Here is a 14,789-nt window from a genome sequence, read left to right on the forward strand (position 1 = left end):
GACCCAGCCATGTACATCTTAGAGTATTTCCCCATCACTTATTTGCTATGTTTGTTGGAAAGGGCAAAGCCATCCTTTAATCAACTTGGAGCTGAGGTGGGGTGACTTAACTAAACACTTTCAGAAATCCAATTAAGTCCACTTTCCCAGTGATATGGCATTCATCTTGCCAAATGGAGCAGGCAACTCGCAAGGAGAGTCTGTGAGTTCCATGCTGCCAGTCTTCATGGCCAGATGCCAGGCATTGGCGATGCCAGAGTATGAATTATGTAGCGGATGCCCCTGAACAGCAAAATCTGTGTTGCTGAGGGGCAGGTGGGCTATCTTCCCTTAGGGTTCAACTGGTCGGCACAGGTAGTGACACAGCAAGTAAAACACTTCATCTGAAGGCCAGGAGGCACATCCAAGCTCAGAGAGGGGCTGCTACATGGGCCCAGAATCCCGTAGCTAAAAAGGCATGGGTACAGCACAATTAGAGATGGTTAGAGGTTCAGGTTTACAGCACAAGTTAAGTTGTTAGGAAACTTCTAGCTGTCAGAAACAGAGGGGATAACGTAAGAAAAGACTTCTGTGAAGTGACTGCAATGGTGTGTGGATGGGGGGCGGTGAGGTGCTAGTTTGGGGAACGCTTCAGGCAGCAAGATACAAGGTAAGTACTGGACAGTGTGTGTAAGATTCTGCTAAGTTAGTGATCGACTCGGAAGCCAAATGGTGAGGCCGTTTGCTTGGGATCTTATTTTGCTCAGTTTGTATGAAATCATTGAATGGGTATCAAACATACAACCCAGAGTGGGGAGAACCCAGTATTGGAAGGAGTCCTAGAGGGTGTATCTTCCTCTCTGCCCTGCTAGTGTGTGATGTAGCTGTGACCATATGTCTAGAACTTCCATAACCATATTTCATGTCTATAGAATGGGTATCAACTCCTTTTCATCCAAGGGGCCTGGTGTCCGGATCTGTATAATTTACATACTCAGACTTAAAACTATCTTTATTATTATGTCATGACTTTCATGGGACCACCGTGTCCTCATCTCTTGGTGAGAACACTATCTACCACAGCTTGGATTAACTTCCATGAGAATTTTATGGTCGCCGTATCCAAAGTCAGGATTCCGATTTTTTAAATTATTAATAGCGGCGAAGCGGTGTCGCGTGCTCATTCTGCGTTAGACATAGTGCAAATGGCGTGGCACAAATTCACTCCATCCTCAGATCAGCTCTGTGAGCTGGGCACTATGATCAGCTCCATTTTACAGATGAAGAAACTGAGGCTTTCTGAGGCCAAGGGACCGACAGCTGGAGAGGGGCCAAGCTGACTCAAACTCTTGTCCACCCGCGGCCAAAGCTTGTGCTCTTAACCGCTCTACCCCACTGCCTCCTCAGTTCTTTTAGAGTTTAAGGGCATTCCTTGTAGTTAGGAAACCAAAGCCTGATAGTTGATCTGGCAAAAAAATGGGCTCCTTGGAAGCAGGGACATTTATTTGGAATTGTCTCCTTATCTCCACACCTCAGTTCCATTCCATTCAATTAAAAAAATACTCTCCGGGAGAGAAAATGTTAGCTCAATAAAAATGGGGAGTCTATGTGGATGCTGGGCCTTTCCTGGATCTGGAATGGTGGTTGCCAGCCATCTGGTCTCTTTCAAGGTTGTGGAGTTCCCTGAAAGAAAAGTCCATGATCTTTTTGATTTTTCAAAATTCTGAACATTATTTAGAATTTTTAATTCCTGGAAAGGGACCTCTCCTGGGAACCTGCCACAAGAGAGCCCCTTGCCGTTTGCCCTCCCACACTCTGCTGCCAGCTCCCCAAGCAGCTGGACCTTCCTCCTTCCTCCTCTCCTCCCCTCCCCTCCCCTCCCCTCCCCTCCCCAGCGGGTCCCCTCCTCCCCTCCCCTCCCCTCCCCTCCCCTCCCCAGCGGGTCCCTGGTGGTGCTTCCTTCCACCCAAGGCCTTTGTGTGATGAAGTCTTTCAAGATGGTCTCCCTGTCTGGGGAAAACACATGTTTCTGATCAATCTGATGAAATACATTTCCATTAAGAAATAACTTCTCTGTTTTCTTCCTTCTGCACCTTACCTATCATTACCCATCATCTCGAGCCCTCAAGGCTTGAAAGGACTTCCCTGGCCCGACTGATTACATGGCGCCTTCTTGCACGTCACATATGCTGGATTTGCTTCTCTCCTCTTCACCAGTGTGAAGGGAGAAAGGTTTTCGTTGTACAGGAGCCAATCCAGATAGATGAGATGTGAGCTGGGGTCTCTTCCACCATCCGCTACATTCCGACACCTTCATAAGGGGTGATGCAATGTGCCTAGGGAGCCCAGCTGTCTTGTAAATTAAAGACGGCTTCATCTCTTTGGCCCTGGAGAACAGAGAATTAAATGGGAGCTGTAATCCCGGAGAAGTTGACATATCCCCTCTTGAGATTGTTTTTCAACTGCTGTTGTTCTATCAGTGGCATATTTGGGGCTCAGTACATTCTAAATATGAATAATTACTCAGGACGCCCTAGAGTTGTTTTTATGGATTTATGTTCCTGCATATTTATGAAACTTAGATTCTGTGCACATTTGTTTTCGGGACAGTACACATACAAAAAGAGATTAGAAACAGCAAAGGACTTTAAAAAGTGCTCTGCATCCCACTTCCTCTGTTACTAGATTTAGCATCAACAAACGGAGAATTCGTATAAATTCATTATGAGGCAGTGATGTTGTGCGCTGGAGGATGCTGAGGGCCAGGGAGGGGTAGATGTCTGAGTGAGGTATTTGTAGATGACAGCTTCAAAGTATGTTAATTTTCTTGGCTAGTAAGATGTTCTCAGTGTGTTCTCACATTTCATTTTTTCTTGGGTCGATTATGTGTAACTAGCTCAGAGAAAGTGACGTAAAATGATGTGTGTCTCTAATTCTCTTCACAGCTTAGTGGCAATGGTGGACCCTAACCAAACGCATTACGTCCTTGGTTTCCATGGTTTAAAATCAGCCTGCGTTTCCCTTGCAACATTTCCATTATGCATCAGCAGATATAACAAATTAAGTGCGGGGAGGTGTCATCTGCTATGGTCCAGACAGCCAGAGAGGTTAGGCCTTCTTTGAGTGTCTTTTGCCACCTGCTAGGTAGTAGCAGCTCATTTGACTTTCCCTCCCCTCCCCTTTCCCATCATCTCTCAACATATCCCCTTTCTCACTGGAGAGGATGCCTATAGCATGACCAAACAATTAAAAAAAAAATGCATTGCTTCTGGGGACCTGACAAGATATAGTAAATTGGAGAAGGTGGAGGGGATTTGTAACAGGCACTGGACTCCCTATAAAGTGTCTAGGTATTCTTTCTCACAAAGATGGAGAAAATTGGGTTCATTTCATGTATTCTCTTATCTTACGAACAATGGATATAGCTATTCTACACCTTCCCTTTATGATAATCAGTGAAATAAAAGATTCAAGTTAAAGTTCAGAAATTCCTGAAGCCTTCTTCTGACAATATGAACAATATGATGTGTAGAAGTTCAGACTGATGACAAAATGACTGGTTTGCTTGGTGGTAAAGCCAAATGCCATTTTCCATAAACAGCTATACCTGTTTACACTCAGATGAAAAACAAAATGAATACGGTGACCTTAACAACATTTTCCTTTAAGGGCATGAGAGGCAGGTGATGAGAACAGCAGAGTAAAACTTTATAAAGACCTTTCCAGTTGGAAAAGAGTCACCCGGTTATCTCTTTAGTCTTAAACTTTGGGCAACTTTGAGTCTCACATTACACCAAAAAAAAAAAAAAAAGACTGATATTTGAGTTCAAGATCTGTGTTTGGAATTTTAGGAAGTTATCTGTTCATTAAGTAAATAAACAGCATAATTTATTGAGTTCATACTGTTTTGAGCTGAGCACTGGAGGTGATGACAGAAACTAATCACTGCCTTGAGGGAGTGTAGGAGGCGGACGTGCTTATTCAAATACTCCCTTGGGGTGTGCTTGGGCTGTTGGGCAGAAAGGGGCACCTTGTGGGTGTGGGGAGGAAAATTCTTTGCATACAGAAAATGTCCATGTTGGGGAAATACTGAGAAATACCCTCTGTGTTTGGTGTAGATTTTCAGCTTGACCTTCCCTTGCATCTTCTGTGGTCACCTCCTTTCACTTCCATTCTGCTCTGAATCCTTTGCAACTCTTCCAGCTTGAGGACCTCCTATTGACTTGTTTGACTGTCATCCCTTGACCGTTGGCCACGCAAGTCAAAGAAATCGACTCTGTGAAGGTACTGGATCCATGCCCAGGCCTCAGTTTCATTTTGGAATCTTGGAGATTTAAGTCCCAGAATGACAAGGACATAGAATCCCTGGTGACTCTACCTTGTCGTGTCCCCCCTCACCACCCATCCTTCCACTGTTCTCAGCAAAGTTCCCCTCTACTGCTTCCTCCTGTACTATCTTTCCTTTTTCTCTTAGAGCTACTCTTCTAGTACAATCTGCTTCCTCTGCCTAACTTCCAGCATCTAGAACTGGATGGAGAAACTCTCCACCCCATCCCCGCTCCTTCATCTCTAGGGTGGTAAATGCCACTCCTTTGGGGCAATGGACTTGGCATTTCAAAATGAAAGGGGGAAAAGAAAGGGGAAGATTCCACAATAAAATTCTCTTAAGATTTAGACCACAACTGCAAAGAACATCTGTTTTGAAATCTGGTGTTGTCTTTGTAACCCAAGAGAGAAGCAGGGTAAGATCAGAGGAAGGCCTTAGCCTTCCACCAGAAGAAACCACCTGCCGTGTGGGGAAGGAGCCGGGATCCTGTCCTCCTGGGGTTCGGAGCTCCCAGCCAGGAGCCTGGTTCTCTGCTTCCACCCTGTTATTAAAGAATATTCGGTCTCCTGCCATTTGTGCGAATGCCATCGTCCCTCTACCTCCTCCAGAGGCCAATTTAGGACAACTTACATTGGAATTCATACTACATGATCCCAGAGGCTCCAGGGTAGCCTGCATTCTGCACGACCCAGGCCCAGGAGGGAGCAAAAAATCCTGGGAAATGTGCTCTGTTCGCTTCAAGGAAGCCAGCTGACCATGGTGTGGAGGGAGCCTCCGTACCCTGCAGCCTCGATCGGCAGCCCCTCACCTCCTTCTGTGTGGGCAGAGCCTGAGCTGCTTCAAGAGGAATACGTGCCGTCTGAACTGGTGGATTTTCAAATGTCGCTTGGCCTGTGGACGAGGCCCATCCGTCCCACATTGCTGGAGCTGCAGATGCAGCTGAATGGTTCATAATTACAGTCTAAAGAAACTGCAGACAGCAATAGAGCCAGCCCAGACCCTTTCTCTCCTCACAGCCCATGCCAAGCTGTCACCCACAGGGAATGCTAGTGTGGTTACCCTGCAGCGTGCTTGCCCAAAGACAACACGTCCAGTGCAGAGGAGACTGTTAGATTTCTAGAAATTGAGGCTGATCATCTATCTGTTCCTGTGTGCACTGTATCCTGCTTCCTTTCTCAAGAGTGTCTGGGAACAGACCAAGCTGAACTGCAGTGACTTCCCCTGCAGTGTGGTGTCTGTAAACCCAAGGAGATGCCCGGAGAGAGGATCAGGGGATCCCATTCTAGAACTGACACTGTCTTTTTCAGGCTGTGTGGCCTTGGGCAGAATGACTTACTCTCTCACAGTCATTGTTTTCCTCTGGAAATAAGAGGGCTGGCCTTGACTAACTCTAAGAATCTCCATCTCACTGTAACATGTGACAAAGCCAAGACCTAAGGTTTTGTCACCACGAACGTGATCTTCCTTCTGAATTTGAAATAAGACTTTTCGGTGACTCTTAAATACAAGTCTGCAGTTTTCCCTCCTAACCAGGTAGTGCTGGAGTTTCTCAACTGAGGCCGGAGCTGGGCAGGTTCCCAAATCAGGAACTGAGGGGAGGGGCTTGGAGAGATCTTTTTCAATTAGATATGATCGTTCTCCTTACCTCTCCATAAGACAGTTCAGGTGAATAGGGGGTCCATGTTACTCTGGAAAGGGGCTGACCATGCAGAAGATTTTTATGTGGTTCCTCCTACAGCCTATGGTCTACTGGCTCTTAATAGCAGTAACAGTGATTTAACTTTGAGCTCGTCTTCTGACCTAGACACTGCTAAATGCTTTCCATGCACTATCTCATTTAATCCTCCAAAGGACCCTACTTTAAGCAGAGAGGGACTGAGGTTCAGGATTGTTTAAATGACTTCTGCGTAGTAATTCAGCTGCCTAGTGGGTAGAGCTGGAATTTGAATCTGAGCCTTATGCCAGAGCCTACGTTACTTACGTTCATCTTGGTTTTATCCTGGAGAACTTTCCCAGGGCAAACGGGCCCCGGTCCTCCCCTCTCCCCGCCCACCCTCCCTCTCCTCCCTGGCTTCCCTCCTTACTTATCGCTCATTGTTTATTGTACCTTCTAAACAATAGTTAATGAGTCTGTATTACACGGTCGGGAGAGCCAGGGGTGATTTTATTCCCTGAAACAGAGATGAGGTTGTGACACAAAAAGGTTAAGTGGCTTTGGTGAGGTCACAGAGCCAGGCTGCAGTGGGCGACAGCAGCTCCGATCCCCCACTTGGGTTCCTGAACTGACCCTAAGGCCTTTTGGCATCAGAGTTTAATTAAGAGAGCTCTTTTCATTTTCTCCAATTTTCCATTTTATGGCAGCTCCATAACTTAGGTAGATATCTAAGCCCCAGGCATCTTTCTCCCCCCAGGGTGCTTTTCAGTGACTCAACTTATCACACAGAAGCCACTTGCTTTAGAGCTAAGCTTTAGGAGCCTGTTTCTGTGTGTGACGGGGGACTGCTGCTTTTTTTCTCAGAGAAAAACAACCACAAATGCAAAACGGGCAGGTTGTTAATTGAGGACTTTTTTTTTTTTTCTTTTCTTTTCAATCTTACATTTAAGCCAGTAAATGAACATCTGTGAGTCATAAACTTGCTCTGGATCAGCCGTTAGTGGTCTGAGTGTTTTTGCACCTACCTCTAATAAAGCATAGTTTAGCTCAAAACTCAGAGATTCTTCGGTTTGTGGACGGTCAAGATGTGGGAAATAGAAAAGTAACTTCTTCTAGCACGCTTCTGGAGGAGGAGAGTCTGTCTTTCAGGATTGTTTATAATTAGGTGTATTTTTATATTTCTTTTTTATTGAGGTTGGAGCGGGAGTTGAGAGAGGAGCATAAAAGGGAAAGTTTATGTTTTTTACATACTCTATGTTTTTGAGGGAATTCTTATAAAAAATGTGACTGTTTTCTTGATGTCATTAACGTCTAACGTCACACCCCTGTCCCTCAACTCCTGCTGGCTTTATTTTAACCCCTTTGACATGAGGCTTCTAGTTTAAGGAATTTCAGCCCTTGCTGGGTGTGATTCCCAAGTTTTGGGAATATTTGAAAATACAATTCTGGTTTCTCCCAAGTACCGGAGGAGCAGACTGCTGCATTACCGGCAAAAACAAAAAGTTGTCCCTTGGTTGAGTTTTCTTGAGTGCCTTAAAAATTAGATATAGTCTTGAAACAACTTGCCCAAGGGGATGGAAGGCAAAGCTCCTCTGATCTTGTCTTGTTAGTGGGGAAACTGAGGCGCAAATGAAACCCAGTGGACAGGAGTGCTGGGGAACAGAGCTTCTGGTCGGCCAAGGCCAGACCTAGAGGCAGAGTGGCTGACATTGTTTAGCTCATTTTCACAAGCGCTAGCATATCAAACTCACTTAACCTTTGAATTGGAAAGCCATGGTGGCAAAGTAAGAGCCCCTAGTGACCAGGAAGGTGATAGCTCACTCTTCAACACATATTGATTGAGCATCTGCAGTGTGTCAGGCACCAGGCAAGGCACTGTTTTTTAGGATACGGTAAGATAGAAATATCATCTAAAGTTCACAGAAACATTTAGAAAAATCTACTTGTGTCCTAGAAAGAATAAAAATTGAGTTGATCAAAATTGATCAGATTAATCAAGTGGGATCATTGCAGGCCTGATCAGATCATTAATATCCCAAATATGTAAAAATACTTTCACTTGTCCATATTAAGTGCTCCTTGTTTCCACCAGATCCGAGGTTAGATGCATAACTTCTGATAACATCAATACTCACAACTGGCCTCCTGCAGGAGTAACTTTCTTGGAAGTCTGTGGTGGCCTCTGGCTATCTTCCAAACCCCACTCCCTGATTTGCACAGTCAAACTTCTGTGCTTCAGGACGGGGTTAGAAAGGATGATTGACAAGTTGAGCTGTCATCCTTGAAGAACTGAAGGAATAAATTCCCCCATTGCTGAAGTGGACAGTGTTTTTCGGATTCATCATGGCGGGCTCTTTTAGTGTCTAGTTTGGGGGTGAGGGAGGTAGCAGCCGTGTTTAGGCTAGCCTGGGAAAGAAAGCTGAGAAACCGACTGAGGGAGAGAGACAGGACTTGCTCTGAGGAAGCTGCGTTTGAAATAGAGCAGTCACACCTGGATTAAAAAAAAAAATACCAGCATCTCCTTAACATAACATCAATGAAACAAAACTCCGCAAAGCAACTCCTGATTTGCACAGTTCTTTTGCTGATGTATTCACAGCGGGTAAGGCAGGATTGGTTCAAGATCCTTTCCTTTGCTGCTCATTTGAATGTGTAAATGCACAATTCATTCATGCGTTGTTTCCCTCAGCTTTTCCCAGGATCAGACGGGTCTGTTCTTGTCATCTGGGGGCCAGCACTGTTTTCTGATACCTTTTGGAAACACAGCTGGATGACAACATTCCTTCGACAATTAGGATTATCACATACAAATACTTCCCTCTGGTCACTGGAAGACTAGCATAATCTGCAGTTTGAACCAGGAGCCTGAGATTTGAGATTTATCTCCTATTCTTGGCTCCTCCCCTCCTTGGCTGTGGGAAACCTGTAAGTTACTAATACTTCAAGGGGACAGAACTGGAATTAGATGAAGGTAAGCAGGTGTGTTAAAACTTATCAGAGCTTGAGGTTACAGTTACAGCCAAGTGGTGGGAGCTGAACATTTGCTTAGAAATCAGGAAACAGTATTAAAAATAGCTTTCTCTGAGGTTGTTCAGAAAGATTTATGTTTTAAAAAAAATTTTATTTATTTTATTTTTGGCTGCATTGGGTCTTCGTTGCTGCGCGCGGGCTTTTCTCTGGTTGTGGCGAGCAGGGGCTACTCTTCATCGCGGTGCACGGGCTTCTCATTGCGATGGCTTCCCTTGTTGCGGAGCACGGACTCTAGGCGTGTGGGCTTTGGTAGTTGTGGCACGCGGGCTCAGTAGTCGTGGCTCGCGGGCTGTAGAGCACAGGCTCAGTAGTTGTGCCGCACGGGCTTAGTTGCTCAGCAGCATGTGGGATCTTCCCGGACCAGGGCTCGAACCCGTGTCCCCTGCATTGGCAGGCGATTCTTAACCACTGCGCCACCAGGGAAGCCCCAGAAAGATTTATGTTTAATCTTTTAGTTCATCAGAGATAGCTATCAGTGCCTGGCTCCAGCTATACGTATGGGTCTAGGGTTGCACCTCTATGTCTAATGCTTGATTTATTAATTCAGACCAACTCTCTCCATTTATGATAACCAGTGTGCCAGTGGCAAACCATTAATTATGCAGGATCATGTTATGGTGTCTGAAGTGTCTGGGCTTCCCAAGTGGAAAAGGGGTCTGTGTACTGGGATTCTGTCATGGCTGCGAATGACGTACTCCAGAAATTCGAAACCACAGAGCTTGTGCATCCCATTTTTGATGGTGGTGCTAGGAGGGTTGTCAGTTTTATCTAGTAGAGGAGGATCTGTGAAAGGAAAGACAAAACTTTTGGCCAATGGTGACATAATTAGAGGAACAGAATAATAGTTCTCCCTGCCACCCAACCACTGCTGTAGGGAAACTGGAAGCTTAAGGAAGCCCAGGAGTGGATGCTAGTTTGGGGGCCCTGTTCCTGACTCTCCCAGTAATAAAGACGACGTTGGGCCTTTGTTTTGGGTCTCCAGAAGGCTGCCTTGGGCTCCATCCTTATCAAGGGCAGGTCATTTTTAACTAATTTCTTAACGATGACACTTGTTGGCCCTTGAAAATTCGAAGGCTCCTGCAGCACTCCAGTGCCGATCCCTGACTCATAATCGGCTGGAGTCCAATATTCCCAGAGCCCTTTGAGGACACTGGCTCGGAGCCCCCTGCGCTTGCTCGCACGCAGGCCCCTCCAGTCGCTGCCTCACGTCCTGTGTGTCAGTCTTTGTGAATGAATGATAGACACGCACTTGAAGAACTATGCCGCTCCCGGGACGGGGCGGGAGCGGGTGACCAAGTCCTCAAGAATGCGTGGAGAATCTGACGGACTTTCCCGAAGGGCCGGAGCGGCCTGGGCACCCGCTGGCTCCGCGTGCGGTTTCTCTGCGGCCCGGCTGCAGTGCCCGGGGGGCAGAGGGCGCGGCGGACGCCGAGCTCCGCCCAGCCTTCCTTTCGGTTTGGACCGCCGCCGGCGATTGGCCGCGGGTCCAGGGCCCCGCCCCCGGCCGTGCCCGCCCCTCGCCGCCCCGCCCCTCGTCCCTCCCGGCCCCCCCGCGGAGACCCTGGGGGAGGGGCCGGGCGCGCAGACCCGCGGCCAGGGCTCGGCGCCTCGAGTAACGCCCCAAAGAGGAGGGGAGAGCGCGCGGGCGAGGGAGGGAGTCGGCTCCGGAGAGCGAGGGCGAGGGCGAGCGCAGGCGGCTGCCCGCGGAGAGGAGGGAGCCGGGCCAGGACTAGGAGGTAGCCGGCGGGGCGCTAGGCGAGGCGGGCACCCGGCGCGCGCACTTTCCCGCAAAGTGCCAACTACCCGGGAGAGAGTTCCGGCCGCTCACCTTCTGGGCGCCGGGGAAAGTCAGCGGGAATTTGAGATTTTAGGGAAGAAGGTCCGATACCCCCGTCCCCTGTCCCTTGTTACTTATCCCCATTAAAAAGAGAAACAACAAGAATAACAGCAAACTTGCTCTAGTCCCGTCTGTCCCCCCACTCCTGGCACCATGAAGGCGGCCGTCGATCTCAAACCGACTCTCACAATCATCAAGACGGAAAAAGTGGATCTGGAGCTTTTCCCATCCCCGGGTGAGTGGTGACTGCCGAAGCCCCCACTCCAGCTCTCGGCCAGAGGCCGGGGTCCCCTCCGCTTCTACCCCCTTCGCTCTTCCCTTACAGGCAGTGGTGCGTTTCTGCCAGAGCTTCTGCCTGAGCAGGCGATGCTGGTGGCAGCTGGAGAGAGGTAGAGAGGAAGAAGAGGACGTTGGTGGCCCGAGACCCTTGTTTGGGGGGTGGTATTTATTTTCACAGCTGTGTTTTTGTGAGTAATGGGAAAAAGCTTTTAGAATGGCCAGCACTCCCATTCCTGCTTTTTTATTTTTCCAAATGAGCGGGAACCCTCTGGCCTTATTCCTTAACGTTAGGGGGGTGGACACTGCCGCCGAGGACATCATCCCCTGACCCTGCAGTCATGCCCCAGAACTGGAGCCGGATGGAGGGCCTTGGGTAGTAAGAGCCCAAACGGTGTCTAACTGGCTGGCCTTCATGCACATTTTCAAATGTCTTGCCTTCCTGAGCTCCCCTGTCACATGTCCCTTTGCTATCTAGCTTCTCTTTTCTGGGTTGAGGATAGGGAGATGGGAGCTGAGCTGAAATGATCATCTTAACTGCAGGAAACATCCCGATTCTGTTCATGCAGGTTACTCACTTTATCCATCTTTCTAATCTGCCGTAAATTTGTCCCTTGGTACCAAAGATCTGTTAGAAGAGGGAGAACCTCCCAACACCAAATGTGACTTTGGGTCTTTGACTGGTGTGTTATCCAACTCTTGGATTTGTAGGATTTGAAAAGGAAAGGGGTGGGACAGAAATTTCATTTTGTCTTAGACACAGTTTTTGGTGCTAAGCAGTTTAATGGACGCTGGAGCTCCAGAATTTCTGGAATAAATGCAATTGGAGAAGAAAAGATGCTTTCTTATAGGATAGGGAACTGCCAGCTATCCTTAAGAGATTCGTTATTTTGGAGGTAAAGGTATATAGAAACATGTAGGGAGAAGGTGGTGCTTTTTGGAAAAAAATTAATCGCAGTAATGTGCTTCTCTGTTGTATTGGATTATCAGTAAGTTCAGCGGCTCCCCATGTTTAAGACTTCTTTGCCTCCGCCATAATTAGTTGCTTATTTTAACCCTTTCTGAATCTGCTTAAACTTTCAACACAAGCCAAGCTGACGTTTTGTCATTTGGAGATCCTGCAGAAATCTTAATAAAGACATGGTAGTGGCTGGTGTCTTCTCCTCTTAGACCCCCTAACACTCAAGCCCAGGGTTGCTCCCTGGGAGGTGCAGGAAGACTAAGGCTGTTCGTTGTCACAAGGATGCTGAGATGAACTGGCACCTCGGAGACATTTCGGGTACATAGAGCTACAGTTCAGAAATGATGCTGCTGTGATGGTGGTTTTGGGGAGTTCAAGGCAGCCAGAATAAATTCTGTTAGTCACAATTGATTCAGACCATTTATAGAGGAAGTGAAAGGATAGTTCCCAGCAAAGATAGATCTCAACCAATAGGTCCTTTCCTTAAGTATGGCTTGTTTATATGTGTGTTTATGGGGAAGAGACAGATTTGGTCGTCTGGGAAATGGTGTCAATATGTCAGTCTACGAGCCTACAATGGATTTGGCATGCTGGGAAGGAAAAAGAGCCCCTAGCAACACATGTTTTAGATCACAGTAAACAGCGGAAGCATTTTGGGGGAGTAATTTAGTAAACATTAGAGGTTTTAAGTATATGGTACTGTTCTGTTGATTATTGATAAAAATAAATCCTGAGCAAGTAACTATTCTTAGCTTTCCCATCTGTAAAATGGGGACAGTGAGGCCTACTGCTGCAGTCATACCCATTATAATAAGCAAATTTACAGTGCCCTTCTTTTGCAAAAATATTTTGTCAGCAACCTTCAATACAAGAAAATTTCAACTGATCAAAGAAATTAGGCAGTCTTCTGCCATTCATTGTAACGAGATTTGATTTCTGGCGCTATCAACTAAGTCTGAGATCATTTTTTTCCTGGAGGTTTAGTAGCATATACGTGAATATTATTCCCATACCCCAGGAAGGGAAATGGAGGCACAGAGAAGGTAAGTTATTTACCTAAGAATGTCTAGTGAGCCAGCAGCTCAAGTGAAATGCATCCCGGTTTCTACCATCTCAGTGTACAGTTGCCTTGAGTAATACTGCAAGTTACCTCTGTAAAGCTTAGCAGAGAAACTTCAGTTGAGACTTGAACTTGCAGGTGCAAGGATGCAGGAAGCATCGGCCAGGGCTGCTTGCTTTTGTTGATGGGAAAAGACACTGACTGGCAAAGTGGGGATTTGCTTTGCCCATCAGACCATACAGGACATTTTTAAAGTTTAACTTCTCATAGCGTGGCTTTGTGTCTACAGCTGTGACAAGTATTTGTCAGAATGATTCTTTGGGTGGTTTAGTTTCTTATGTGTGGAGACAACTATTTTGGGAACTTACCTGGTTTAAATAATTAAACCAGGATTTCTCCCTCCCCCACTCCCCTCATATATGAGGGCTGGAGAGAGGCAAGAGGGAGGTGGGTGTCCCAGCAGGAGCCTGGGTCATTTGCCAGTCTCAGTGGCTAGGACCTTATCAAGAACCTTTATTCACTTTGATTCTGGATTGAGACCTCACCAGGAGTTTTGACAGCTTTAAGTGCCAAATTACCATATACTTGGAAATAACATTGGCATTGAATTTTCCTTGTAGGTGTAAAGTTGGATATATCATTTTGATTGTAATACATGATTGCCAGGTTCTCAGAGCTTAAATAGGTTAAAACAAGCAAAGCCATAGAGTGTGCATGGAGTTCCCTCCTGGTGTGGAGTTTGCTGAGAAGGGGTGGAGGCTGGGTGCCAAAGCAAATACCTTCCCCAGCCGCTTAATTTTTCCTCTCCTTTCCCACTCCACTTTCTTGGTGAGGTGAGCATAATGCCCAGGGAAGATCAGGAATTCTAATTATGTTTGTTTGCACTTTTACAAGAATGAAAAAGGATCAGCCCCCCTCCTACCCTAGGAAAGGATGTCCATCCCTCGGGGACCTGTACTGCCCTTAGAGATAGGAAGAACCTCCCTCCCTCTCCCAGTGCCTTTGGTCAGTCTTTGTATCTTCATCTGTATGGACCAGAAAGAAGGGCAGAGCTGCCGGGCTCTTAGGATCGCCTGTTCACTGTGCTTCCAGACCCCCACGGACCACGCGCCATTAGTGATGATGAGCCCAGCATTTCCGAGCAGGGACTCTGTAGCCAGCCTGTCTGGGTTTGGATCTCAGTTCTGCCACTTACTAGCTGTGTGACTTTGGACGAATTACTTCATCTCTCTCTGTGCTCCAGCTCCTGCATCTGTAAAATGAGTGCGATAATCCTTCTACGTCATAGGGTTGATGTGAGAATTAAATCTATTACTGTGTGCAAATCTTAAAACTGCTGATCCACAATAACAACACAAAAATGACGACGGCTGTAGAATTTTTAGGGGCCCTTGAAGTGTTTTATAGGGGCTGCAGCTGCCTATGCACCTCCCCTAATCGCTTATTTGAGAGGGAGAGAAGAGTAAAGTTAAAGAGAACCTTTTCACCTGCCTCACTGAGATCTCACACTCCATTCTGTGCCCCAGCAAACAGCGAGCCAGGTAACTCTCAGAGTGTCAGGGCATCTCTGGGGCCCGGCTGTCAGTTACAGGCTCAGGGATCAGTCAGTTACTGCGGGTGATGGAGATTGTCAGTGCTGCCTCAGAGCCAGAAGGCCACCAAGAC

At 46.9% G+C, this 14,789-nt stretch overlaps 1 protein-coding gene across 4 annotated transcripts in view; it reads left to right on the forward strand.

Annotated features, from left to right (window-relative positions):
* ETS1 (ETS proto-oncogene 1, transcription factor) overlaps positions 1 to 14,789 on the forward strand; it is a 128,659-nt gene that overhangs the window by 51,843 nt on the left and 62,027 nt on the right. Inside the window, exon 1 of one of the 4 annotated variants that reach the window (XM_033861814.2) lies at positions 10,624 to 11,062. The exons of 2 other annotated variants lie outside the window; for them this stretch is intronic. In XM_033861814.2, coding sequence (XP_033717705.1) covers positions 10,981 to 11,062 — 82 coding nt within the window. In that variant the 5' untranslated portion in view covers positions 10,624 to 10,980. Of the gene's footprint in view, positions 1 to 10,623; positions 11,063 to 14,789 lie in introns of those variants that run through there. One more of the 4 variants, XM_033861812.2, reaches the window with a different exon arrangement.

This window comes from Tursiops truncatus, chromosome 8, assembly GCF_011762595.2.
Source record: "Tursiops truncatus isolate mTurTru1 chromosome 8, mTurTru1.mat.Y, whole genome shotgun sequence".
NCBI classification, from domain to species: domain Eukaryota; kingdom Metazoa; phylum Chordata; class Mammalia; order Artiodactyla; family Delphinidae; genus Tursiops; species Tursiops truncatus.